This window comes from Pteronotus mesoamericanus, unplaced genomic scaffold, assembly GCF_021234165.1.
Source record: "Pteronotus mesoamericanus isolate MK-2021 breed Mesoamerican mustached bat unplaced genomic scaffold, CSHL_Meso_final scaffold_408, whole genome shotgun sequence".
NCBI classification, from domain to species: domain Eukaryota; kingdom Metazoa; phylum Chordata; class Mammalia; order Chiroptera; family Mormoopidae; genus Pteronotus; species Pteronotus mesoamericanus.
Window position 1 is genome coordinate 1,150,071 of NW_026555315.1, and position 26,488 is coordinate 1,176,558.

General features: G+C 70.8%; 1 protein-coding gene across 1 annotated transcript; it reads left to right on the top strand.

Moving 5' to 3' along the window:
* AATK (apoptosis associated tyrosine kinase) lies at nt 1-25,428 on the top strand. Its single transcript, XM_054593242.1, has 14 exons — nt 1-112; nt 10,161-10,294; nt 12,636-12,783; nt 15,103-15,182; nt 15,599-15,717; nt 15,887-15,974; nt 16,621-16,754; nt 17,954-18,038; nt 18,170-18,291; nt 19,713-19,862; nt 20,328-22,983; nt 23,072-23,228; nt 23,383-23,568; nt 24,466-25,428. The coding sequence occupies exons 1-14, from the start codon at nt 58-60 to the stop codon at nt 24,504-24,506; spliced, it is 4,155 nt and encodes a 1,384-aa protein (XP_054449217.1). The 5' UTR covers nt 1-57; the 3' UTR covers nt 24,507-25,428.
* The last annotated feature ends 1,060 nt before the right edge of the window (nt 25,429-26,488 follow it).

Sequence of the window (26,488 nt, forward strand, 5' to 3'; positions counted from 1 at the left end):
GGGGCCGCGGGCCACCTGAGCGCAGCGCCGCCGGCGTCTGCGCCGCCAGCCCTGGCCATGTCGTCCTCCTTCTTCAACCCCAGCTTCGCCTTCAGCTCGCACTCGGACCCCGGTGAGTCCACCGGCAGCACCCACGCCCGCCTTCCGCCCGTCTGCCGGTCCTGCCCCCAGTCCCCCACTGCGGACATGATGCTTCCTGAGCCGCCGGTTCCTATTTTGCATGGAAATTAACCCTTTCCCCACCCTGAGCGGAGCCGCAGAAGGACGGGCTCTCGGGCAGGACCCCCGGAGGCCTGGGATCTGGCCGGTTGGCAGGCCTCGGGCTGGCACCCGGCCCGGCTGAGGCCTCCGGCAGCGGGCGGGCGGCAGAGGCTCGACCCCCAACCCTGTGTCTCTGCGGACGTCTCTGGCCCAGGTAACTGGGGCAGGAGGCCTGCGTTTGCCCCGGGGTTTGGAGGAGAGGATGTCAGCACTGGGGCCCTGGGGGAGGGATGGGAGGGTGCCCCTGGCCCTTACTGGTCCCAGGTCTGAGCGTGGGAGACCCTTCCCTGGTTGGGAGCCGGGCCCGGGAGCTCGCCCGCCACCTGGCAGCGGGTGTGTGGCAGTGGGAGCCGTGGGCAGCTCACAGGACAGAGCCCTCTGGGCAGAGGCTCAAAAGAGATGGGCCTTTGTGGGCGCCCACTGCCCCGGCCCCCCCGAGAGCGGGGGAGGCTGGGGTGCTGCTGTCAAGCTGGCTGCAGGAGCCTGGGGCCAGGCCTCACTCCCTGCCAGGCCGGTGGCCCTGGCAGGCTGTTTGCCGTGGACGCCTGGCCTCCTGGCGGCAGGCAGGGGCCGCTGCGGTGGGCAGAGGGGCTGGGCAGAGCTGACGGCCCGCCGCAGCCGCCAGCCAGCTCCAGCCCCTTCCCAAGTGGGGGAGAGAGCCCTGCCCTGAAGCCCTGGCCCAGGGGCCCACGGCCCACTCGCATGTCCCCGGGGCTCTGGCACAGGCGAATCCAGCCAAAACAGTGCCGGGCAAGCGCAGCCGGCTCTCCCAGGCCCCCTCCCTGGAGCGGGGCCCAGTGCGTGCGGTGACGCGCGGTCCCTTGGGCGCGGCCCCATCCGAGGGTATTGTTCCCGTGGGACGGGAGCTGGCGGTCGGGCTGTCTGCTGGGCTTGGCGTGTGGGTGCCACTTGCTCGGAACTGGCCTCCCAGGCAGCTCTCGTCCAGGGGCTTAGAGAACATAGTGTCACCAGCCAGTGGCCCAGGGGGAAGCCCTCCTGGACCCTGAGAGCAGAGCGGGAGGTGGCCCTGCCGAGGAGCCAGGCCCAGACCCCTGTAGGGACAGGCATGGGCGTCCCGGCCGGTGCCCTGCGGGCGAGGGGGGGTGGCGGGGATCCAGCCTCAGGGCCGCCCGCGTTGGAACTGCTGGGGGGCGGGGGCCGGTGCTGACCCCGGGAGGGTGGGGGAGGCCCGCCTCTCATGCTCTCGGGGGGCCTCACGTGCCCTGTGTGGGGTTGTCACCCGCAGCCTGTGCCGGGGGCGTCCGGCACGAGCCCCTTCCTTCCCCCACCTCAGAGCCACGAGGGCTCGGCCCCCGCAGGCGTCTGGGTGGACAGCCGTGGCCAGGGCGACCGCGATGTGTCAGGTTAGGGGTTTGCGGGGACGTGTCGTCGCAAGCCGGGGGCTCTCTCCTCTTTGCGGGGCAGCGGAGGGGATTGCTGGGCCCCCCTGGGCCCTGGGGAGGGGGCCCGTCCTCTGCCCCCTGGCGTCCTCCAGCCCAGCCTTACCTCCCTGAGTCTCGGCTCTCTCATCTCTAAAATGGGATAGCGACGCGCCCCCCGCCCACCTGGGGGGTCAGGTGCCCCATGAAAACTCAGCCCTCAGGGAAAGGACTGCTATTTTGGAGGCGGGAGCGGCCAGGGCGGTACATGGAGACCAGGCCGCAGAGGCTTTGTGGCTTTTCCATCCCCGAAGCCGAGCGCAATGGCTCCCAGGCGGGCTGCTTGTGTCTGGAGGGGGGGGCTCCATGCTGGGGGTGCACCAGACTCCGGGCAAGGCTGATCGTGCCGGTGGCATCTGGGTGTGTTCCTGGGGCCGCTCGGCAGCCGGGGGGCCTGGGCAGGCTGTCCTCACGACGTCGCCGGGCCAGGCCTGCCGCCGGGCGCCCTCCACCCAGCCGCCCGGGGCTGCTCCCCGACAGGAGGCGGGATGGGGTCGGTGGCGCCAAGAGCGCAGGGGGCAGGGAGTGAGGCTCTGGCGGGGGGCCCGTGGGCAGCGCGGCACGGAGCACCCAGAGGGCTGCCTTCCAGGGCCCAGCCCTCTCCCTGGGCGTCGGGGACCCCGGGACCTGCCGTCGGTCACGGCTCTGTGACCTCAGCGCTCGCGGCAGGGCTGCTCCGGGTGGCCTGGGGTCACCTGTCACGGTGTGTGCGAGGTGAGGCGGCAGGATGGCCCTGCGGGCCCACGGTGGCCTCTCACAGTGAGGCGTGGCCAGCCTGGCCTGGCTGGTCCCAGGGGAGCGGTCGTGCCCCCTCCTCCTCCCAAAGGGGAACAGGGAGGCTCCACCGCCCACCTGCCCGGGCGCCGGGCAGCAGGCGGCCCCGACCAGCGGGCCTCGGGCTGGCTTGGGGGATGACCTGCCGGCCGCGTGAGCCCCGCCAGGGACAGGGCGACCGGGGGCCCAGACCTGGGCTCCGCTGAGGTCCCCGCCTGCCCCCGGGGGAGTCCCCGTAGGGGCGGGCAATCCCCTGGGAGGGCCCTGCAGGGCTCACACTTGGCTCCCGCAGACTCGAAATGCATAAAGATTTTGAACAAGGGGCCTTACAGATTCTGCAGCCGGTCCTGCTGGGGGCCACCGTCCAGCCTCAGGGCCCAGTCGGAGGGCACCGGGCACAGGGATGCGGAGCCGCCGGCAGGGACCGGGCTCCCTGGCTGCGAGGCCCCTGGGGTTTCCCAGCCCCTGAGGAGAGAAGGGGGCGACGTCTGCAGGAGGCAGCGCACACACAGAAGCACGCGTGTGGGGCCAGGCCTGAGGTCGCTCCTGCGCGCCAGGTGCTCTGCTCACGGCCCTGACAACGTTCCGCGTGGGCGCAGCGTGGCGGGCGCTCAGCTCCGCTGTGGACGGAGGCTGCCCGCTGCCCGGCTCTGGGCGACGCTGCAAACGCTCCGTGGCCTCCCCGCGGCAGCTTATCACACCGCGCTGCGCGCCCTGTGCTGTCCACCCATTTAACACACATTCCCGAGGGTCCCTTTTTATTTATTTTTTAAAGAGTTTATTTATTTACTTTTGGGAGAGACGGGAAGGGAGGGAAAAAGAGGAGAGAAACATCGCTGTGGGAGAGATACACGATCGGTTGCCTCTCGTGCACCCCGCACTGGGGACCTGGCCCGCAACCTCGGCCTGTGCCCTGACTGGGAATCGAACCTGTGACATTTCGCAGGCCGGCGCTCAGTCCCCTGAGCCACACCAGCCAGGGAAGGGTTTTGACTAGATTCACAGAGCTGTGCAGCCCCCTCCATGGTGAATTTAGGACGTACACGTCCCCGTTAAACACCCGGCGCCCCCGGGGTCACTGCCCACGCCGGCTGTGCCCCGCCTGTGGTCACCTCGGCCGGCCATTGCACCGCGTGAATTGCGCTGCCCGGGTCTTTGTGTCTCTCTCCCCACGACGCGCTCTGCCGTGTGTGGTTGAGAGGCCTGGCTCGCAGGGCGCCGTGGGGCCCGGCGTTCGTGGACGCTGTGGGCTGTGCATGCACAGGCAGCCCCACCCGAGCGCGCGGCCGGTGCGCCTTCCCGTTGGAGCCTCTCGGCGTCCTTGTCTTTCTGGCCTTCCTGGCTGCCGGAGCCCCCGCCTTCCCTCCTCGGTGTGTGGGTGTCATTCAGACGTCCTGGAACCCAGCCCGGGCCAGACGTGTGCGTCTCGGCTTCTGTTGGCTCTCCCTGGTGCTCTCGCCCGTCTGGGGCGGGTCGCCGTCCCCAAGGCCGTGTCCCGCGGTCTCACGCTGGAGGCTGGAGACGGCCCGCGGCGTGGAGTCCCAGCTCAGGAGCGCCCAGAGCCACACGCCCGGAGCCCCGTCCCCTCCCTCTGTCTGTCTCTCTGTCTCTCTTTCCCCAACGGCCTGCGTTAAGCAGTTCCCAGCACATGACAGGCGTCAGCTGGCTTCCGGCCGGGAAGCGGCCTGAAATCTTTTGGGCAGGAGGCAGGCGTCCCTGAGAGGTGGTTTCTGGTCCCGGGAGGAGCGGCCTGGATGAACGGTCGTCCTGAGGCCCCTGGGGCCTGCTCCAAGCGGGCAGGGCCAGGCCGCCTCCTGCCAGGCCCATGGGCCCACTGCTGCCCACGGCCGAGGCCGAGCCCGGCCTGGGCACCGACCTGCAGCCCCATCCCCCCGCCAGCCTTGCCCTGCCACTCGCCCCTCCTGGGGCCCAGGCAGAAACTGGAGGCCCGGCTCCCTCCCAGCACCCCCATCCCCCACGGGGCGGAGCCACCGCTGCGGAGGGAGGCCGGGAGGAGGGCTGGCTGCACCTGGGCTGAGCCCCCGAGGCCGGAGGGCGGGCCCGGGCTTCCCGACCTGGCCGAGCTCAGGGCCAGAGGGCAGCGAGGTGTGGGGTCAGCAGGGGCGGAGGCTGCCTGTGACCGGCCTGGGCGCGGCCAGCTCCTGGGGTGGGGGTGTCCTGCAGACGTGGCCTTCGTGGCTGGACGCCCGGGGGAGGCCTGAGCACACACATGTGGGCGCACGCTCGGCCACGCTCTCCCCCTCCCCGGGAGCGGGCTCACCGGCCGCTCGGGCCCGGACTCCGTGCCCGCACCTGCCCTGTCTCCACCTGACCTCAGAGGCCCGCGGGGACGGGACGAGCGGGGAGACGGAGGGCTGGGCCCTGGCCCGCCAGGGAGGCGCCCGGCGGGGCCGCGACAGCGCCCAACCCGGCTTCCTTGTCCCCGCCGGGCCCCTGCTTGGGGCCCTGTCCCTCTCGGAAGAAACTTCCACAGCACGGCACTCGGGCAAACCTTTGCCCGGAAGCTCTGCCCCTCAGGCCCCAGCACTGGGTCTGCCCTGTGGACCGCCGTGGGGTCGAGGACGCCCCCCTGCCTCCTGCATGCCCCCAGGGCCCCGCTACCTGCTCCAGCTGCGGGCGGGTGGGGGCCGGGGACCGAGGCCGGCCCTGTGGCGGTGCCGACACGCCCTGGACGCTTAGCGCAGCGCAACGCCCTCGGGTTGCACAGTTCCTTCCTGCACGAGATCCTGTTTGCGCCACCGGCGGGCCTGGGGGCAGGGGCACTGTGCCAGGGTGTCCTCAGACGCCCGGCCGAGGCCCCGCCCCAGCCCTGCGGGTGCCTCGGGCGTGAGCCCCTGGGCTGTGCCGGCACCAGTGGCAGGGGCGCCAGAAATACTGAGGCTCGCCCCCTGGGCTGGGGTGGGGGCTCCCTCCCCTGTTGTGGCTGCTCCCGCGGGGCGCGCAGGCTGGTGGGGGCTGGGCCGGCTGCCCGTGTCCTTCCGTGGCGTGGTGCCGCGGACGGCAGTGGGAGCCACGGGAGCAGCTCCCCAGGGGCTGGGGGGGAAGGCGACAGCCTTTGGGGCTCAGGACCCATGGCCAGCCCTGGACCAGGTGCGTGCCGAGCGGGGGAGGGCGGGGTGGGTGCTGGACTCCCGGGGCAACCGCGTTGGTGGTTTAGCTGCGCACGGAGCTGGGGGGACCGGCACTGGCCTCGTGTACCGCCACGGGGACATTCAACGCAGCTCCACCTTGGGGGGTGCGAGGATGCCCCCACCGCACAGGGTCAGGGCGACATATTAGGGCCAGGACAGGAGCCGGGCCGCGGTGGCTGTGGGCGCAGGCTGTGTGTGCGGGGGTTCCTGGCCGGCAGGGGAGGGCTGCTCTCCACCTGGTGGTTGACCCTAAGAAAGGGCGTCCAGGTGTCTCACGGCTCAAAACGCTTCTACACGGCCGTGAAGCCTCCGGCGGCCTAAAGCAGCCCCTTTAACGGGAGCTCGGCGGTGGCACCGCGGGCACCAGGCCTGTCCCATGAGCTCTGTCGCCGCCCCAGGGGATGCGCGGGGCCCAGCAGCCACCCCCACCCTGGCCCGGCCTGGCGCCTGCCCTTGGTCTCAGAGCAGCGAGCAGCGGCGGGTTCTGGGGAGCCGGTCGGCGTCTTGCAGCCGCGCGCTCAGGAGCCGGGGCTTCCTCCCGCCTCCCTGCCCACCGGCCTGTGGCTCCAGCCGCCCGCGGCCCTGTGATTCCCCATTTTCAAAGTTCCGGACGGCTCAGCTCGCTCTCTCACTCCTCAAGCAGCAGGCCGAGCCCCTCCCAGCAGGCTGGAGAAACTGAGGCGCGGGCCTCGAGGCTGGAGGGGGCTGACGGGCCCCACCCTCTCCCCCGGCAATGGCCTCTGAGTGCCCTTCACCTTTTCCACCCAGTTCCTCGACCCCCCTCCCCTCTGGCCACCACTGGTCTGTTCTCTGTGTCTAAGAGTCTGTTTCTGTTTTATTTGTTCATTTATTTTGTTCTTTAGATTTCACCCGTACGTGAAATCGTATATTTGTCTTTCTCTGTCTGATTTATTTCATTAGCATAATACCCTCAAGGTCCACCCGTGACATTGCAAATGGTACAACTTCATTCTTTTTTACGGCTGAGCCCTACCCCGCGGTGCAGAGCTGTCGCGCCTTCCTCAGCCGCTCCCCCGCTCCCCCGCTCCCCTGCTCCCCTGCTGACGGGCGCTTGGGCTGCTTCCGCATCTTGGCTGCCGTCTGTGCCGCTGCAACGGACACAGGGATGCTTAGGTCTTTTTGAACTCATGCTCTGCATTTCTTTGGGTAAATACCCAGAAGTGGAACTGCTGGGTTACATGGCAGCTTTATTTTTAATTTGTCGAGGTGCCTCCGTGCCGTTGCCCACCGGTGGTGCACGTGGGTCAAGACGCTGCTTAGCTGGCCCGGCCCAGCTCCGGCCCGGCTCCTGCACCAGACCTACCGTGGCCCGTGAGGCGTTTTACTCTGAGAAACGCCCGAGTGAGCGTGTCTGTCTGCGGATCGGCCACCTCATCCCTCCCGCTCCTGCCCCTGACCTGCGTCCGCCAGGCCGCTCTCTGAGGTTAGATTCCAGACGAGGAATCACGTGGCCAAAGAGACGGCTGGGGCCCAAGGCTCCCGGGGGCTGCGTGGGCGAGAGCCCGGGGTTGCCCTGTGCGCAGTGGACGCCCAGAGGCCGCCTGACTTGTCCCCGGCGCCTGGGCCAGTGGGTGGGTTCACCGGTGTCAGCCAGAACCGGTCGCGGGCTTCGACCTGCGACCCTCGATCCGGGACGAGGCTGTGCGTGTTCTTGGGGGTCAGGCGGAAGGCGTTCGCCCCTTGGTGGGCTGACGTGTTTCATTTCCTTGGACACGTTTTGTGGTTTTAAGGTTGTTTTCACTTTTTGCTGATTGTGTGCCCTACGCAGTAATGACCCCAGGCCTGTGACATATTTTCTGTGAATTATTTTTTCTAGTTTGTTGTTTGCTTCTAATTGGGGGCCTTTATTGAACCTACATTTTTATGTCGCCAGCACCATTGATCTTTTCTGATTCGTTCCATTGTTTTTAGCTGAAGAATCCTTTTCCACTGGGAATCTGCTATTTACCTGTTTTCCTCTAAGGTGCGCAGTCTGGACGTGGGTCCAAAGCTCTCCATGGGCGGGGTGGGGCGGGGCGGTGTGGGGCGGCCGGGCCACCCCGGCCACCACACTGTGCCTTTTAATGGCCGCAGCTCGTTGACGGGTGGGCAGCTGGAAAGGCGTGTCCCCCTCCTCTGCTCTCGGCTCCCCCCTCGCCTGGGCAGAGCTCTGCCCCCTGCCGGGTCCAGGAGGCTGAGGGACTGGGGGTGACCTAAGTCATGTGACGGCCCCCAGCCCCTCGCCCCAACTTGTTGGCAGAAAGAAGTCACTTTGTCCTTTTACAAGAAGCCTGCCAGGGCCCTGGCTGGTGTGGCTCGGGGGGTTGGGCGTCGTCCTGCAAACCGAAAGCGTTCTGGTTCGACTTCCGGTCAGAGCGCAGGCCTGGGTTTGGGGGTGGGTCCCTGGTGGAGGGCGTGAGAGAGGCAACCGACCGGTGGATGTTTCTCTCCCCCTTTCTCCCTCTCGTCCCCGCCGTCTAAAAAAATAAAACCTTAAAAAAAAAAAAAAAACCAACCCGGGCCGGGACCTGGCTCCTCAGCTGCGCCCCGCCCCCCACTCCCCCGAAGCGCCTGTGCCCCTGCCGCCCGCCCCTCCAAGCCTCCCTGGGAGGCCGGACCAAGGCTCCTCGCGATGGGGGGGTTGGGGCAGCGGCGCGGGGTGTCCGCCTGAGGAAGCTGCGCGGAGCACAGGCCCTGTCACCCCTCCGCCCGCCCCCTGCAGGGCCCGGCCCCCCCGAGCAGGAGCCCCCGATGGAGGGCGCTCAGGCCCCCAGGCCTCCTCCGGGCCCTCAGGAGTGGGCCGGGGGGACCTGCCCTCCCCTGTGACCCCAGAGACACCAGGCCTGGCCCTGCGGTCGCCCAGCCTGACCCAGCATCACTCTCGCCTCCCGCTTGTCGCCTGGGCCGTGGCCGTGGGTGTGGCTCGGGCCCGGCCCCTGACACCGGCCCCGCCCCTCCTTTCCCCTCCCCGGTGGGGTCAGGCTGGTCCCTGGAGAAGCTTCCGGAGAGGCCTTGTCCCCCAGCAGGCTCTTGCTGTCATTGGCGGGGTGGGGGTGGGCCCCAGAGTCAGAGCCCGACAGGTTTCCCATGGGGCCGCGGGGTATCGGAGGCTGGGGAGGGCTGGGGCCCGCCGGTCTCCCGGGGGCTGCGTGGGCGAGAGCCCGGGGTTGCCCTGCGCGGGCTTCCCTGCCTGGCCCGCTCCACCGGCCTCTCTCCCTGCATGAGGCGCGGGGAGCGCGCTGAGCGGCAGGTCCAGGCCTCCCTCCGCCCTCCTGGGCCCTCGGCGCCCGCGCAGCCCCGTGGAGACGCCCCAGCAGCTCCTGGCTGAGCCTCTGGGACCTCCTGTCCAGTGGGGGCAGGCATGGCAGCTGTCTCAGTGGCCAGTTTGGACCCAGCGAGGCGCTGCCGGGGCTCTCGGCCCTGCCCTGGGAGACCTGCGACGGCAGGTGTGCTGTGTCCTGGGACGCGGGGCCTGGAGGACCCGCCACTGGGAGCTGAGAGGCAGGAGCGCTCCGTGCGCAGAGGGCTGGGGGCCGGCCGATGTCAGCCCAGGGGCTGGGCTGCGTGTGGGGCCGGTGTGGCAGGACGGGAGGGACGGGCCCCGCCCTGTCTTGGGGACGCCTCGCTGGCCCCACCAGGCTGTCTTGCGGCACCAGAGCGGCCAGGCTTCCCCGAAGCCCCGGGTTAGCCGGGCAGTGGGGGCGGCCTGGAGCCCTAACGCGGGGCCGTGTGCGTGTCGGGAGGGGCCCTGTCGTGCCTTCCGGGCTCCTCGGTTCCTCCACGGGCGGAGGGTGAGCCACGAGGGGGCTCCCGTGGACTGGGGGCTGCAGAAGGGGAGGCCCCACTGTCTCCAGGACAGAAGGAGCTCCCAGGGGCCCTTCGCGGTCAGTTCAGCAAGGGGACGACTTGGAAACGGCAGGCCAATGCCGTGCCACCTTGGGACAGCAGGCCCCCGGCCTCAGAGGCCACACAGGCCTTCTGTCCACAGCCCTGACCCCAGCTGCCCAGAGCCTGGCATGTCGCTGTGCCCCGCGGCCAGCTCTGTGGCACCCCCCGCACCCTGGCGCTGAGTCCCGCTGTCCCTTTGGGGTCCCAGAGCCTTTACCAGCGACACCCTCAGAGCTCTGCCAATGACAACAGGGTCTCCTGGAGGTGGGGGGGTGGCCAGAGCCTGAGGGAGACATCGAGGGGGCCCCCCTCCGCCCTGCGACCCGGAGCCGGTGGAGGGATGCCCAGGACCCCCACGGTGGGGAGGCAGGCAGGCCCCAGGGGCTTTGCCAGCCCGTTTCCCTGGGGTGAGACCAGAGCGGCACCCAGTGGCTGGCTGAGGGACTGCAGGCTCCGGCCCCCGCGGCTGCCCTGTGTGTCCGCTCGCGCTGGCCGTCGTGGGTCCTGGAGCGAGGCCGGAGGTGCTGAGGCTGGAGAGGGGTCAGGGCCGGCGAGCTAGGAGCAGGGGCGCGGCTGACCCCACCTGGGGGGCGAGGGACACAGGGCCCGGCCGCGGGGGCCCGGCTGACGGCCCCCACCCCGGCAGGCGGCGCCCCGCTCAGCGAGCTGTCCTGGTCGTCCTCCCTGGCTGTGGTCGCGGTGTCCTTCTCGGGCCTCCTCACTGTCATCGCCCTCATGCTGGCCTGCCTGTGCTGTAAGAAGGGTGGCATCGGGTTCAAGGTGAGGCCGGGGGCCCCGGGGACGCCTGGGGTGGACCTCAGACTCCTGGGCGGGGCTGCCGACGGGAGAGGCCTGGGCCTTGGGGACTCCCCCTGCGGGGTGCTCTCCGAGGGGCCATGGCCTCGCGCCGTCACACCCAGCTCAGGTCAAGCCCCCGTGGACGGGGCGCGGGGTGGGCCCCCGAGGGGCGGGGGCGGCCTGCGTGCGGAGGGCCGCGGGCAGGGGCGGCAGGGGACGCCGCGCTTCCTGGCTCCAGGGCCGCCTCGCCGCCCAGGACCGCCCGGCGTCGGGCCCGATGAGGCCGAGCGCGGCGGGATGCCAGGCCCACCGTGGACAGCAACGCCGACACCCTAAGGCGGCCCGGCCGTGGTCGTCCTGGGCGCCCCTCCTCTGGGGGCAGTGGCTGGAGCGCCCCTTGGGGCGCTCCCTCCTGTCCTGCAAGCCCGCGGGCTGCTCCGTGCCCAGTGTGGTTCTGAGCAGCAAGGGCCAGGGGAAGCTGGGGGCCGGGCACCCCAACCAGAGCCGGGCCGTGTGGGCCGGTTCCTGCTGACCTAGCACATAGCCGCCGCGGCCGCGGGTCCGCCCTGGCCCCGGGCCGCCCCGCCCCGGCTGGAGGTCAGATTCCCGGGCCTGGTGAGGTCAGGAGGGGGCCACCCGGGGGCCTGGCTCAGCACCCTTGCTACGTGGCCCCCACCCCAGCCATTTTAGAGGGCCAGCCCTGACCCCGCCACATCCCCTCAGAGGGGGAGCAGGCCTCGGCCGCTGAGGGCGAGGTGCAGGCACTTTCCTTTGACAAACGCACCTCGGAGGCTCGACCCTCCTTCCAGAACCTCCGCAGGGGCCTGCGCCCCGGTCCCTGGAGAGCTGGGTGCCCAAGCGGCGGGTCGGCCCCTGACCTGCCCGGCAACGCTGGTGCGTTTCTGGAAGCCCCGGGGCCAGAGCCAGGAGGCTTTGGGGGTGGGGCCGGCGTGGGACGGGAAGGCTGTTGTATAAGTCAGCCTCCTCTTGTTCTCTGTGAGGACAGAGCCCAAACAAGGGCCAGCCAGGGCCCCTCCTACAGGCGCCCTCCTCACTGCCCGGGACCATGGTGCCAGAACATTCCAGCCCCAGGGCTCTGCGGGGTGCGGGCCTGCCTGCATCGGGGGTCCCGCGCCGGGAGCGGCGCTGGGGGCAGGGCCCAGGCGGCGATGCTCACCCTGTCCTACCTGGTTGCCCGCGGTGCCGGCACGCTCCGGCGGGCCACTGCGTGGCACCGGCAGGTAATGGGCTGGACCAGGGCGGGCCCCGCCAGGATGGGGGGGCGGCTGGGCCCAGGGAAGGGCAGTCCCCACAGGCAACGGCGCCCTCGCCTCGCCCGCCCTCAAGGGCTCTGTCCCCTCTGGGGACAGACTGGGACAGACCTGCAAGGACACGGACACACAGAGGGCTCCCTCCCAGCTGAGAACATGGAGGCCCGAGACAGGGGCTCCCCAGGCCACACAGCGCCGGGCGGATGAAGAAGGGGCCCTCCTGGCTCCCAGGTGCCCGTCCCTGCGGAGGTCCCCGGAGCCTCGGGTGCCCTCTCTGGGCCTCGGGCCGCCGGGTAGGGCTGGCAGCGGGGCTCCTGGAGCCGCGGCAGGGACGGGGCACCCCCAGACTGCGGCTCCCGGGCGTGAGCTCTGGGCCCGGGGAGGGCCCTGCCCAGACACACAGGTGTGGCAGGGCGCTGAGAGCTGCAGCCAGCCGGGCGGGGCCCGGAGTGGACTCCGCCTGCCCCGGTCAAGGTCCGGGGCGCCCGCGGGCTGATGGCTGTGGTAGGTGGCAGGTGCCGGGCCTGGGGGCGAAGGCGGGTGGGCTCCCCGCCCGGACTCACAGGAAGCTCCGCATCTGCGAGGCGCGGGGCGTTTCCTTGCTGGCCCCCGGGGCAGGGTGGGGTGAGGGGCCCTGTCCCCACTCCCCAGCCCTGACCCCGAGGCGGCTGCCTGCGCCAGGGGCGGCTGAGGGGAGCTGGGGGCTGTCCCTGCTGGGCCTCCAGCCCCCCCCATCCCTTGCCGGGGGGCAGTGGGCTGAGAGCTGACGGGGGACCCGTCGCGCTCTGGGGCCGTGGCCAGCCCTGGACCACCACAGAGCAGACACCGGCCCCCTTGGGGCGGCTGGGGGCCCTGCGGCCAGGGGGCCTGTGGGCCTGCTGTGTGTCCCCAGGGGCGAGGAGCTGGGTGAGGGGTGCCCGCCTGGGGGGCGGGGCCGCACCCCCCAGCTCGGGGGAGGCGGGAGCTGGGCCCGGGAGGAGGCAGGCCTCCCAGAGCCCACTCCCCCGCCGCCCCTGGAGCTCAGCGCACACGCCTGTCCCCCGCCCGGCCAGGAGTTCGAGAATGCGGAGGGGGAAGAGTACGCGGCTGGCTTCTCGGCCCAGGGCTCCCCGGCGGCCTCTGCGCAGAACGGGCCGGACGTGTACGTGCTGCCGCTCACCGAGGTCTCGCTGCCCATGGCCAAGCAGCCCGGGCGCTCCGGTGAGTTGCTCCCAGGGGCCCCGGGCGCTGTAGGGAGTGGCTTGGGGCTCAGGGGCCATGCTCCCCGGGAGCGGGGGAGGAGCGCTGGGGGCAGGCTGGGGGCAGCTCTCCGCCTGCCACGTCACCCACGCCCCCTCCCAGGGTCACCGTGCAAAGGGCCGGCGACGGGCAGGGGCAGGGCTGCCGCCTCTGGTCCTGGATGGGCTGCCCGCGCGGGGCGGGCGGGGCTGCTCTGCCCCTCGGATGCCTGAGCCCCACTCAGCCGGGCGGCCTGGCCGTGCAGGGACACGGCGTCTATTGTGCCCTGGGGGGCAGGGCCACCCACTCGGGGAGGCGGGCTCTTTGGGGCTCCCTTTGTGGGCGCCCGTGAATGGGCCTTTCACTCGGGCCCCGGGTGGGGGCAGGCCGGCCCACCTGCTTCTGTCCGAGGCCGGACAGGCCCGGGCCAGATGCCACCCACCCTGGAGCCCACCCTTCCTCACGGGCCGGGGGCCCCCGGGCGCCGGTGGGAGCCCTGGGGGAGACTACGGGGCCATCGGCTGCCGGTCCGGGGCCAGGGGCTCCGCAGATGTCGGCCTTGCCCCAAGCCCCTGCCAGCGGCCCCACGGCTCCAGCTGGTCGGGAGCTGGGGCATCGTTCGGAGGGCCACCCCGGAAAGCCCTGCAGGCAGGCTCTCTGCTGGGGGGGCCCAGCCTTCCTGCGTGGCTGTGGGGCCTCTGAGCCTGGCCCCCGCTGCCGGGCCCTGGGAGCTGGCGGGGAGCCGGGGCCACTGCCCAGGCCAGGGAGACTGTGCCTGGGGCTCTGGGGGACCTTCCAGGCCCCATGTGTTCGGCCAGTCTCGGGGGTAGCAATGTTCTGCCTAGAAACACTGAGGGCCCGCGGGGTGCCCGCGGGGTCCCCCCGAGACCCCTTTCCACGTCAGCGCTGGGACCAGAGGGGCCCTGCGGGTTTTCCCGAGACTGGGGACCCCCCCAGGAAGCAGCACAAGGAGATGCTGAAAAGACACAGGCCTATGACTCCCAGGACCTGGACGTTCCGGGCACTGGGGCTGCGGGAGGTCACAGCAGAGAGGGGTGCGCGGCCTGGGCGCTGTGGTCGTTGGGGTGGGCAGCTCTCGTTTCAATGGCAAACTTAATCAGAGTGGAGATGTCAAGCCCAGGAAGAAAATAAGAAAAACCCAGGTGGCCCAAAGGGTCAGTCACTGAAAGCAGCTGGGGCCTCCCCTCCCAGGGGAACCGGGGCTGCGGTGGGGGCAGGGCTCCACGGTGCGGCGGCCGCGGGGTCACGGGAGCCTCGCGCCGGCCCTCATCTGAGGGGGTGCCTCGCCAGTTGAAGCCTCAGTCAGGAAACACAAAAAACAGAAGCGACACACGTCGGGGCTGATGCGACACCCGCCTTCTCCCCCCGGGGGACCGTCCCCAGGGCGAGGGAGGACAGGCCCCCGGGCAGTGATTGCCTGTCTTCCCCATTTTTACAGCTCTGGCCTCAGTTTTGCACAGGGTCCCCTGCTTCAGGGAGGGGGGAGGGTTTCAGGTGATGCTGGAGGGGCAGCCCGCCTGGAGGTCAAAAGTTAAGGGTCTGGGCAGCTGGGAGGCGGGTACTGCCTCCCAGGCGGACCCCAGCGCTCCCGCCCCAGCCCTGCCCCTGCTGGGGAGACCCCAGGCTGGAGGGGGACTGGCAGGCTGGGGCTCAGAGGCAGGAGCCCTGGGACTCGGGGCCCAATAAGACCCCCCCCTTGAATTCTGCTCAGCATGGAGGCCCACATTCCCAGGGCCCTCCGGGCAGTGCCGTGGGAGCAGAATTCGGGGAATCCCTTGGGCGCAAGAGGGCACGAGTGGGCCCCGCAGCCCTGGCCCTTCCCCCCGCTGACCCCGCCCCGCCGGCCTGCAGGAGAAAGGGCCCAGTGTGTCCCGTGCGGGGCGGTGCCAAGCAGACCCCAACAAAGGAGCCTTTGGCGTGCCCAGCGCTGGAATGCCAGCCTGTGGCAGGGGCGAGGGGACGGGTCGGTCCAGTGTCCTCCCCCCATGGCCTGCACCCCAGCCACATTGCGGGCGGCGCTGCCCGAGCACAGTCCCGCGGCCCCCAGCCTGGCGTGTCCTCCTTGCACGGGCACAGCCTCCCAGAGACAGGCCCGCATGCACCTCGCAGGTCCACGGCTCCCCGGGGCGGCTGGTGCCCGGCTCTTGATGGCAGCCCCCAGGTGTGGCCCCCAGAACAGGCCAAGGGGGCAGCCTGTCCAGGGGCCGGTGGGGGAGGATGGGGTGGTGGCGGAGGCTGAACTGAAGTCCCTGAGCACCGCCCCCCCCGACCCTGTTACAGTGCAGCTGCTCAAGTCCACAGACCTGGGCCGGCACAGCCTCCTGTACCTGGAGGAGATCGGCCACGGCTGGTTTGGGAAGGTGAGCTGCTGACCCCAAGCGGGGAGGGGTTGGCATCGTGGGCCCCTCTCTCTCCTGGAAGCTGGAGGGGCAGGAGGAGACTGCTCCTCCCGGGGACTCCTGCCGGGGAGCCTGCGGTTTGCAGCCCCTCAGTGCTGCCCTGGCATCAGGCACCGGGAGGGCTTGGAGGGGGCTGAGCGCAGGACAGGGAGCAGCGGCCTGGTCCTGGCTTCTCCCGGACCCCCCACTGGAGCGGGGCAACCAGATCCCTCTTCCTCCCTGGGGACCCCTAGAGAGCCCCGAGAACAGCCAGAGACAGGACGTGGCAGCCAGGAGGGTACACCGGGGGCGGGGGGCCAGGCCCACGTTTCACGGTGTGAAGCGGGGCGCAGAAGGCAGCACCAGCGTGGGGGGGGCGGTGACACCGCCCCCCGCAGGTGTTCCTGGGGGAGGTGAACTCGGGCCTCAGCAGCACCCAGGTGGTGGTGAAGGAGCTGAAGGCCAGCGCCAGCGTGCACGAGCAGATGCAGTTCCTGGAGGAGGCCCAGCCCTACAGGTGGGTGGCCCGGGACAGGTGCGGCTGGAGGAGGCGGGGGCTGCGCGCGGCCCCGGGCCCCGTAACCCAAGGCTGGCTCGGTGCTGCCCCCTCCTCCCAGCCCCGCTCCTTGTCCGCCTGCCCCCTCCCGCCCTGCGTGGGAGTGGGGGCAGCCTGTTGGCTCCCGCAGGGCCCTGCAGCACAGCAACCTGCTCCGGTGCCTGGCCCAGTGCGCCGAGGTGACGCCCTACCTGCTGGTGATGGAGTTCTGCCCCGTGGTGAGTCGCCTGCCCGGGCCTGCCTCTGCGGGACGGGAAGGCGGGCCCGGCGGCCCCACAGAGAGGACTAGGCTGAGCCGGGGACCCCTCTCCCCACGCTCTGGGCCTCCCGTTGCCTCTCCAGCCCCCACCCCAGAGGCACCCGTGTCTGCGGACCGACCCCACCCCCCGCAGGCGCAGCTCGGGCACTGTGCTGCGCTGCTTGCCCACAGGGAGGCACCCTCCGCAACCGCAGACCAAGGCACGCAGGCCTCGCTGTCTGCTTTCTGGACTCCTGACCGTGGCCCTGACCTTGGCGCTTCCCCAGAAGAGCCGGGCCCTCCCTGGATCGGGGGTGGGGGGGCGGCGGCAGGTCAGGGAGGGGCCCCGCCGCGTGCTCGCCCGCCCTGGGCTCTGTCCTGGCTCTGGGTGGCCGCTCGCGCGGCCTGTCTGCTGCCCCCCAGGGGGCCCAGGAGTCTGTACTGTACACGGAACACGGCCGCAGGTGCCGTGGGGCTGCTGGGTGTGGCCTGCGGGGCGGTGGTCTGGAGAGCGTGCCGGCTGCCCGCAGGCCCTGCGTGGGGCACAGGACTGGGCGGGGCGCTTGCACAGGACCCACTGCGCACCGGCAGGCGACCGCAGGTGACGGCGCTGCCCCTCTCGGCAGGGGGACCTCAAGGGCTACCTGCGGAGCTGCCGGGCGGCGGAGTCCATGGCGCCTGACCCCCTGACCCTGCAGCGCATGGCCTGCGAGGTGGCCTGCGGCGTCCTGCACCTGCATCGCAACAACTACGTGCACAGGTGAGGGCCGGGCCGGGCCGGGCGCCCCGGGTCCCCAGGGGCTGCTGCTGGGGCTGGGGGAGGGCCTGCGCGGGCGCCGCCTCCAGGGACCACCGTGCCGCGCGATCTCCTTAAACAAAAGCGCCAGGCGGGTGGGGCGCAGACCCCTGCTTCGCAGGTCGGCTGAGGGACTCGGCCCTCAGCGTCCGGCCGGCCCCGGCAGAAGCACCACAGGGCCCGGCCCGGCCTCTGCCCCCGAGGCGGTCCGCGTCACCCCGTTGCCCACGCTGGGTCGCCCCAGGCCTGGGGGTGGGGGGACGGCTCTGTCCTGCTGCCGGCCCTGGCCCCTTAAGTCAGAACGATGGGCCAGGGAGCCCGGCGAGGGGGGGACGTGCCCACGGAAGCGATGGACGTGCCCGGCCAGCCCCGACACCGCACGGCCGTCCTCCCCAACAACATCCTGGTGCTGAGTGGTGACACTGGCAACTCCAGCATCAGTGATTTTGTTGAAGAGGGCAGCTGCCAGCCTCCCGCCCGCCGCCCGCCGCGCCCCACGCTGCCCGCGCCCCCGAGCTCAGGCCCGTCCGCGGCCCCGGCCGGCCGCCCTGTGGTGGACGTGGGCCGCCCCACGGTTGCCCCAGACACCCCCACCCCCGCAGGCGGGGGAGACACCCGCAGCTCAGGCCCAAGCTGGGCTGAAGGGGGGCTGGGGGCGACGTGCTGCCGCAGGGGGGCGCTCCACACCCCCGCCCTCCGCGGGCCCCGTGTGGGCAGGGACACTTGGGACCCCAGTTTCCCGGCCGATGTCTCCCTCCTGGGGAGCCCAGGTGTGGTGGGCAGGTGGAAAGCCCAGGGAATCCAGGGCTGGCTGGCCCCGGAGGGGCGGCGCAAGCGGCCGGTGTCCAGAAAGAAGGGATTGTCAGCTGGGGTCGGGAGTGACCGCAGGGCCGCGCCTTCTTTGAGGGCCCGGGCTTGTTCTAGATCTCCCTGGGCCTCGTTTTCCTCGTCCGCGCTGTAACGTTTGACCCCTGTCCATGCGGACCCTCCGCCCGGCCCAGCGCTGGGCCAGGGGCAGGGCGAGGGTGGCAGCCTCTCCGACGCCCCTTCCTGCCCACCCACGGAGCTCAGCCGGGACGCCCTCCTGACAAGCGGTCCAGCCCCCTCGGTGGCCTGGAAGCCCGGCCCGCCCAGCCGGCTGACCCCGCCCTCCCGCTCCCTAGTGACCTGGCCCTGAGAAACTGCCTGCTCACCGCGGACCTGACGGTGAAGATCGGCGACTACGGCCTGTCTCACGGCAAATACAGAGTGAGTGGGCGGGGCCGACGGAGTCCGCGGGGCGGGGCCGGAGCGGTGGGGCGGGGCCGGAGCGGTGGGGCGGGGCCGGGCGGGGCGGGGCCTGCGGAGTGACACTGGTCCGCTCGCCCGCCCCCGCGCAGGAGGACTACTTCGTGACCGCGGACCAGCTGTGGGTGCCGCTGCGCTGGATTGCGCCCGAGCTGGTGGACGAGGTTCACTGCAATCTGCTGGTGGTGGACCAGACCAAGGCCAGCAACGTGTGGTGAGTGCGGGTCCCGGGGTCCCCGCTGCTGCCGTCAGACCTCCCGGCCGCCCTGCCGGCTGCCTGAGCGGCGGTCGGGTGAGGGTGCAGGGACTGAGCGCGCCCACCCACCCGTTCCCATGCCGAGTGGACGCAGGCCGGCTGCTGCTCAGAGGCCACTGCTGAGGACATACTCGCCTGTCCGGCCTCATCGCCCTGCAGGAGGTGGCCGCACGTGGCCCCCGGCGAGGTCACCGGGGTGTGTGTGGCCCCCCGCCCTGGGCTGGCGGGGCCGGAGGAGGAAGCTCCGCCCCTCCAGGACGCGCCTTGCGCAGCGGGAGAGCCTCTGGGAGGGACAACGGGCGGCGCCGCCGGAGACGGACGCCCCCCAGGCCCTGCGCCCGCGCGGAGGGGCTGCCCCGCAGAGCCCTGCTGCAGCCTCTGAAGGCCTGAGAATGGAAGGGCCATCCCTGGCCTTTTTTTAAATATTGCATTTTGGGGTTTTAGGGGTATTTTAAAAAATATTTTATTTATTTGTTTTTAGACAGAGGGGAAGGGAGGGAGAAAGAGAAACGTCAATGTGTGGTTGCCTCTCGCGCGCCCCCCGCTGGGGATCCGCCCGCAACGCAGGCATGTGCCCTGACTGGGAATCCAACCGGGGACTCTGGTTTGGAGGCCGGCGCTCAGCCCACTGAGCTCTGCCAGCCGGCGCCTGTCCCTGGCCTGGACCGGCCTGTCTCCCCCTCCAGCGTCTTCCCAGCCCCCCAGGCTTCGGCCTGGCCTCCCTTCTGCTCCTGATGGACCCTTCGAGCCTGGATCCGTGGTCCAGCCCCCCTTCCTGAGCTTACCACAGTGCCCCCGAGCGGCTGGACCATGCCCCATAGTGGACACGCCATTCCCTCTGATCCTCCCCTGCCACATGCGGACCAGGGTCCCCTGGATGGTCCCCAGGCCATCGCGGTTACTTGTCCCTCACGCCCCCAGCCTCCCAGGACAGCGGGGTGAGGCCGCCGTCCCCAAAGAAGCCCGGTTGCCTTCTCCCAGACCTGCACGTCCCCCAGGCCTGACACGCGCCGACCTGAGACGTCCCCAGACGTCTCCCTCCCTCAGTCCTGGCACCAGCCCCCCCGCCAGCCGCTGCTGGGCCGGGTGGGGTGGGGGGCCACGCCAGGGTGGCTCCTGGGGCTGGTATGGGGTCTGGTCTTCACTGGGGAGAGGCAAGGAAGGAATGGACACGCAAGTGGACGGCGTTCATGTGAAGCCAGGCTGGCCTTTATTGGCCTGGGCGCCCTGGGCACAGGCTGGCAGGATGGACTGAAGAGGCCGCTCCCAGCGGCTGCTGTGACGATGGGACCTGCCCCTTGGCGGCCCGGGCCCCAGGTCCCACGCGGCGGTGCCTTGCCAGCCGAGCCAGCCTCCCCTGAGGGCCGTCGCCCCCGCAGGTCCCTGGGCGTGACCATCTGGGAGCTGTTCGAGCTGGGCGCACAGCCCTACCCCCACCACTCCGACAGGCAGGTGCTGGCCTACGCCGTCCGGGAGCAGCAGCTCAAGCTGCCCAAGCCCCAGCTGCCGCTGCCGCTGTCTGACCGCTGGTGAGGGCCCGGTGACGCCAGGCGGGGCAGGGGCATCCCGCGCAGGAAGTGGGAAACGGGGTGGGTGGGGGTGCTCCGCGTGCCGGTGGTCAGCAGCTCCTGACCTCCTGGGCTTCCAGCTCGTCCTGGCTCCCCTCTGACCGGCAGTGACCTCTGGGTCGCGCCCTGTACTCACAGAGCAATGGGCTCTCTACCCAAAGCACAGACTCACCTGCAGGCAGGTGGGGTGACCTGCCTGTTGCTGGCTCCCAAACCACTGTGCCCACCTGAGATCTGGGGTCTCGTTTAAGTGGGAGAACCCTTTAACTGCTCTCAAGGATTTCGAGTGTGAGGAGGGGACCCCAGACCCTTACACGGAGGACAGATAGGCTCATTCCCACAGGGGCTTGGGGGCTGGGGAGGGCGGGGCCTGGGGAGGGGTGGGGCTGAGCCCGGCCTCCCGCCCCGCCCCGCCCCGCCCCGCAGGTATGAGGTGATGCAGTTCTGCTGGCTGCAGCCAGAGCAACGGCCCACGGCCGAAGAGGTGCACCTGCTGCTCTCCTACCTGTGCGCCAAGGGCGCCACCGCGGCGGAGGACGAGTTCGAGCAGCGCTGGCGCTCCCTGCGGCCGGGCGGGGGCGGTGCGGGCCCCGGGCAGGGGGCGGCTGGCGCCGCTCTAGGGAGCGCGGGTGAGTTGGCCGCCGCCTCGTCCTTCCCGCTGCTGGAGCAGTTCGCAGGCGACGGCTTCCACGCGGACGGCGACGACGTGCTCACGGTGACCGAGACGAGCCGTGGCCTCAACTTCGAGTACAAGTGGGAAGCGGCCCACGGCGCCGACGCCTTCCCGCCGCCAGCGGACCTCCCGAGCCCGGGCCGCGCCGCGCGCCTGCAGGAGCTCTGCGCTCCAGACGGCGCACCCCCGGGGGTCGTGCCTGTTCTCAGCGCACACAGCCCCTCTGTGGGCAGCGAGTACTTCATCCGCCTTGAGGAGCCCGCACCCGCTGCCGGCCACGACCCCGACTGTGCTGGTTGCACCCCTAACCCCTGCGCCGCAGCCCCCAGCTCCGAGGGCGAGGGCCACGACACCAGCTCAGATGGCAGTGTTGCTGCCTCGCTGGCGGTGCCGCTGCAGGGCCAGGCGCCATCCACCGACGGCCCCCGGGGCCACGGCGACCGCCTCCCCGACCTCTCCCCGAGCAGCAGCTGCGCCCAGGACCTGCCCTGCCCCTCGCGCGCTTCCTCGCCCGGGGGCCTGATGCTGGTGGAGCCTGGAGTGGAGGTGGCGGACTGGGGCGCGGCCACTCGCTGCCCGCCCTACTGTGAGGACCCGCTGGGCACAGACCCCTCTGGGATTCCCGGGGCCCCGTTGTCTCTGGGCAGGGAGGAGCTGGGGGAGGCCGCAGCACGCAGGGCCGCCCAGCATGGACACTGGAGCTCCAACGTGTCGGCCAACAACAACAGCGGCAGCCGCGCCCCTGAGTCCTGCGATCCAGGCGGCACAGGGAGCGACAGGGACGGCTTCTCCTGCAGGAAGCAGACCCGATGGGCTGTCTCTGAGCTGGACCATCCCCTGGCCCCAGAGGACCCCAGAGAGCCGCTCCTTGGGCTAGAGGGAGCCTCCTTGGGCCAGAAGTCGAGCCGCTGCCTTGACCCCCCTCATCTGTGTCCTGCTGAGGGCCTGCCACCTGCCACCAGCCTAGTCACGCCCCCCTGGACAGAGGCAGCCATCAGCGGGGGAGACAGCCCAGAGACAGAGCCCAGGCTTGGCGAGGAGGCCGAGGGCTCTGAGGGACCCCAGCGGCTCCTTCCATCCATCCCGTCCCCACCCCAAGAGGGAGCCCTGCTTCCCGCTGAGGAGGCCAGCGCCCCCACCGCCCTGCCTGCCTCGCCCACGCCTGCCAGCAGCCAGCCAGCCGCCACGGAGCCAGCCCAGACATGGGGCCGCGGCAGCAGCTCTCCTGAGCCGGAGGCACCAGGCAGTGACAACGAGGACACCACTGAGGCCACTTCCGGTGTTTTCACCGACTTGTCCAGTGACGGCCCGCAGGCCGAGAAGCTGGATGTGACGCCAGCCTTTCGCTCCCTGCAGAAGCAGGTGGGAACCCCTGACTCCCTAGACTCGCTGGACATCCCGTCGTCGGCCAGCGATGGGGGCTGTGAGGTCTTCAGCCCGTCAGCCGCCGGCCCCTCTGGAGGGCAACCCCGAGCCCTGGACAGCGGCTATGACACCGAGAACTACGAGTCCCCCGAGTTCGTGCCCAAGGAGGCGCACGACCCGTGTGAGCCTGAGGCTTTCGGGGGACTGGCCTCGGAGGGTGAGAGCCCCGGAGCTGGGACTCAGCTCTCGGCCTCCCTCAGCGGTCTCAGCGAGAAGAACCCGTACCGTGACTCCGCCTACTTCTCGGACTTGGACACTGAGCCCGAGCCCGTGGTGGGCCCCGGGAAGAGGGGCAGGGGAGTCCTGGCCCCTGGGCCAGAGCCGGACCTGGAGAGTCCACAGGGCCCTGGGCTGCCACCTGCCCAGCCTCCTTCTGAGTCTGCGGCACCTGGGGAGGCGCAGAGCCCTGGCCCCAGGGAGGAGTCGCCACGGCCCCTGCCTGAGGGCTCTCCCCCTGGACCAAGCGCCTGCCCCGCGGACCCCGGGAGGGAGCCTCCCTGGCCCCCAAGCCCAGCCCAGGGGTCACCAGTGCCCAGTCCCGGGCGTTCCAAAGTGTTCCTACTGAGCCCCGTCCCGCGGAGCTCAGACAGCCACGGCCCCGAGCTGCAGGAGCCCCGGGGACTGCGGTCAGTCCTGCAGGAACGGACAGGGGGCCCGGGCGCCCCCAGAGGCCCACTCTGCCTGGCCCTGCCAGGACTCCCCGCTGCCCCGGAGGGCCGGCCAGAGGAGGAAGAGGAGGACAGCGAGGACAGCGACGAGTCGGACGAGGAGCTCCGCTGCTACAGCATCCAGGAGCCGAGCGAGGAGAGCGACGAGGAGGCGCCGCCCGTGCCCGTGGTGGTGGCCGAGAGCCAGAGCGCACGCCACCTGCGCAGCTTGCTCAAAATGCCCAGCCTGCTGTCCGAGGCCTTCTGTGAGGACCTGGAGCGCAAGAAGAAAGCCGTGTCCTTCTTTGACGACGTCACCGTCTACCTCTTCGACCAGGTGGGCCGGTGGGGCCCCCGGCGAGACGGACAGCGGTGGGAGTGGCCAGTGCTGGCGGCGCGACTCACAGGCCGCTCCCACCTTCTAGGAAAGCCCCACCCGGGAGCTTGGGGAGCCCTTCCCCGGAGCCCAGAAGTCGCCCCCCGCGTTCCTCGCGGGCCGTCCCGGCTCCCCCGGCGCCCCCGGCGCCCCCTGCCGGCCGCGACGGGCCGAAGGCTCACCCGACGGCCTCACCGTCGAAGAGGGTGAGCTGGGGGCGGGGCCTTACGGGGGCGGGGCCACGTGCCGTGGGCGGGGCCTCTAGTGCGGGACCGGGTCTCGGGTCTTCACGGAGAGGGCTAGGTGACGCGACGAACTGGGACTTCCGGGGCGGGGCCGGTGACCGTGGGCGTTTTGCAGGCGGAGAGTTCCAGTGGGACGACGGCTTCCCGCGGGCGCCGGCGGGGGACACCGCGCTGGCCGCCCCCGCCGCGCCCTCCAAGCCGGCCGCGCCCGGCCCCTTCTCGCGTTTCACCGTCTCGCCCGCGCCCGCGTCCCGCTTCTCCATCACGCACGTCTCCGACTCGGACGCCGGCCGTGTGGGAGGTGAGGCTGCGGCGTGGCTGGCGGGAGGGCACCCCGCAGCGGGGCTGGGACTCGTCGTTTCCTCTGCGCAGGCTCCGCGTCCAGACGCGGCACGGGCTCCGCGAGGTGGGCTCGCGCGCACGCGTGCCCGTCTGGGCCCGTCGGCAGGACTCATCTCCCGCTCGCTGAGCCGAGGCTGGGCGCTGCCTGGCTTTCAGGCCTCGCCTCTCCTCGCTTTTCCAGAGGCACAGGCTGCGCGCTGAGCGCCCCCACCTGCGGCGGCCTCTCCCAACAGGACCTCCCCGGCCGTTGCGGGTCTGCCCCGTCTGCCGCCCCACCCTCCCTGCCGGCTCGGGACCCCGCACGTCCCAGACTCGCTGGCTCTTGCCCGGCGGGAGGCACCAGGGCCCTCGCCTCCCTCCGCGCTGCACTCCTCCGCCGGCCTTAGACTGCGAGCTCGTTCGGCCGGGCAGCCCGCTACCCCCGCCAACTTATTGCAAGTGCTGCCTGGCTTCGCTGAAAGCCCTCCTCCACCCAAACGCCTCCTGGTCCTCTTGTTCCCCAGGCAGACCCACCCCCTTCCCCGCTGCCCTGGGCCTGTCCCTGGACAGAGTATGTTCTGAACGGACCCCAGAACAAACGAGCAGGTCACCAGAAGGCGAGTGCGTGTCGCTCGGCAGCGCAGGCCTCAGTTTCCCCGCCCGTAACAGGAGAGCTGGGAGGGCACGTGGAGCTCTGCTGCCACCGCGGAGGCAGGCGGGCGGGCCGTGCGGAGGCCTATGGGCTGCAGCCCCGGCCGGGCAGTGGCCCGAGGCCGGGGCGCGGGGGCCGGGGGGCGGGGGGAGCCAGGTGGGAGTTCGGGGGAGGGGCTCCGCCTGTCCGCTGCATCTCTCCAAACTTGCGCATCCCGTTTACCAGGCTCTGCCGGAGGTGCTGGGGGCATCTGTAAAGAAGCCTGAGGCCCCAGCGGCCCCGCCTTGGAGGCCCTGCTCTGGGCAGCAGCGAGGATGGCGTCTGACTGTGTGGGGGCTGCAGTCGACGCGGTTGGCAGCAGCTTCCAGCACCGCGGTGCCCTGCGCAGCACCGTGGTCCGCAGAGCGCCGTGCCGCGGCCGGGGCCGCCCTAGGGGCAGGGCTGGCCTGGCTGCTGTCTCTGCCGCTGTTCCCTAGGGAAGGCCTGGCGCCGCGCCCCGCTGTCAGACTGCTCGGCCTCTGAGGCTGGGGGGCCTCCCGGGCCCTGCCCGCCGGCCCCAGCAGTGCATTGCAGGGGGCGGTGCCCCCCACCCTGCGTGGTACCTGGCGCAGGCCCTGTGTCCTCGGCCCCTTTCACCTGGTTCTGGGTTTGCTCAGTGCAAGGACAGGCCCCGGGGCTCCTGGGTCCCACCACCCTTACCTCAAAGTCTGTGGCTGCATTTCCCCTTCACTGACTCCACTAGACCCCATGCCCTCCTTCTGCGCAGGGTCTGGGGCTATTCCTGCCTGGGCCCCCCTGTTGGAGTCAACAGGGCAGCTTGAAAGACAGGGGGGGCCTCCAGGCCCCGCCCCGCCGCCTCAGCCCCATTCCAGAGGCGCCCTCTGCTGCATGGTGTGGGGCGCACCCCTCTGCGGGGACTACCCGCCCTGCTGCTGGAAGACGGTGGGGGCTGTGCCGGGGGGGCTCCCGCTGACAGGGAAGGGGCCGGGGAAGAGGTGGAGCTGGGGGGGGGCCGCACAGGGAATATTTTTGTAGCCACTACTGTCCGAGGCCGGGGTTATGATTTTAAGTTATTGTTGCCAAAGAGACGTGAGTTTGTCGCTGCTTTGGGAGTGCGGGCGGGGATGCTCTGGGGTTCGTGTTTTTGTTTCTTACTAGTTTGAGGCTTAGGATGCTGGTGCGACGACTTTCTTGTTCCTTGTTTGTTTTCTAAGAGAAACCAAGCTAAGAACAAAAAGCCTGTGGACTAAGTGTGTTTCCTTTGCGGCTGGGCTGCGCGGGGGCGGATGCAGGCTGGAGGCCGCCCTTCCCCCTGCACTGCGCCTGCCCAGGTGGGGTCTGCCCACAGCCGAGTGGGGAATGGCCCCGGGAAGCCCGTCCCCACCGCCTCCCCCCACCCAGAGCCTGTCCCTCAGCACGAGGCGGCGGTGGGAGGGGTTGGGGCTTCCCTGCACCCCCACCCCAGGCACCTGCCCCGCCTGGCACATCTCTGGCTTCTGGCAGGTGAGAGGCCTGTGTGCCCACCTGGGCCCCTGCCCTCGGTTCCCTGCTCTGGGCGGGGCAGGCTGCAGGCGGCCCGGGGCTCCAGAACCCTCCTCGGAGGGCCTGGGAGGGGCGGCTCTGCCTGGAACTCGTCCCCAGATGAGGGCCGCTGTCACCAGCGCTGGTCACCACGGCTGAGCTTTAGCTGCAAATGTCTAGTGGCAGGGATCCAATAGAAAAGTTTCTAAAGTGGGGCATTTCAGCTAAGAGTGGGAGTAGCGAGGGTACAGAGGGCGGGCCACCCACGAATCCTGTGCCAAGAACCCCCCCCCGGTGGCACACAGCTTGGGGACACAGGCCACAGCACCTGCCACCTCCCCAGGGACGGGGAGCAGAGCTGGGGCCCCAGCCGCAGCTCTGGCTGAGAACGGGGGCTCGGGTGGTGAGGAACTGGGACGGAGAGGCCCCTCGCGACGGCCGGTGGGTGCGGGGCGCCCCTGACACAGGTGACGGCAGGGGCTCCGTCCCTGCACCCCGGGACCCCCGCCCCCGGGGCCGACAGACCACAGCGGGCACGGCTGGGGCAGCCCGTTTATTGACCAGACACCGGGGAGCTGCGGGCAGTGTGGGAGCTGGACTCCCCGTCCAGCCACAAGCTGACAGGGGGTCCTTCGCTCGCCCGGTGGGCTCCACCGCCCCACGGCCCAGCCAGCAGGCCCCGCTGCAGCCGGCCCCCCTCAGCTGTCCGCGGTGACGGCCCAGGCGC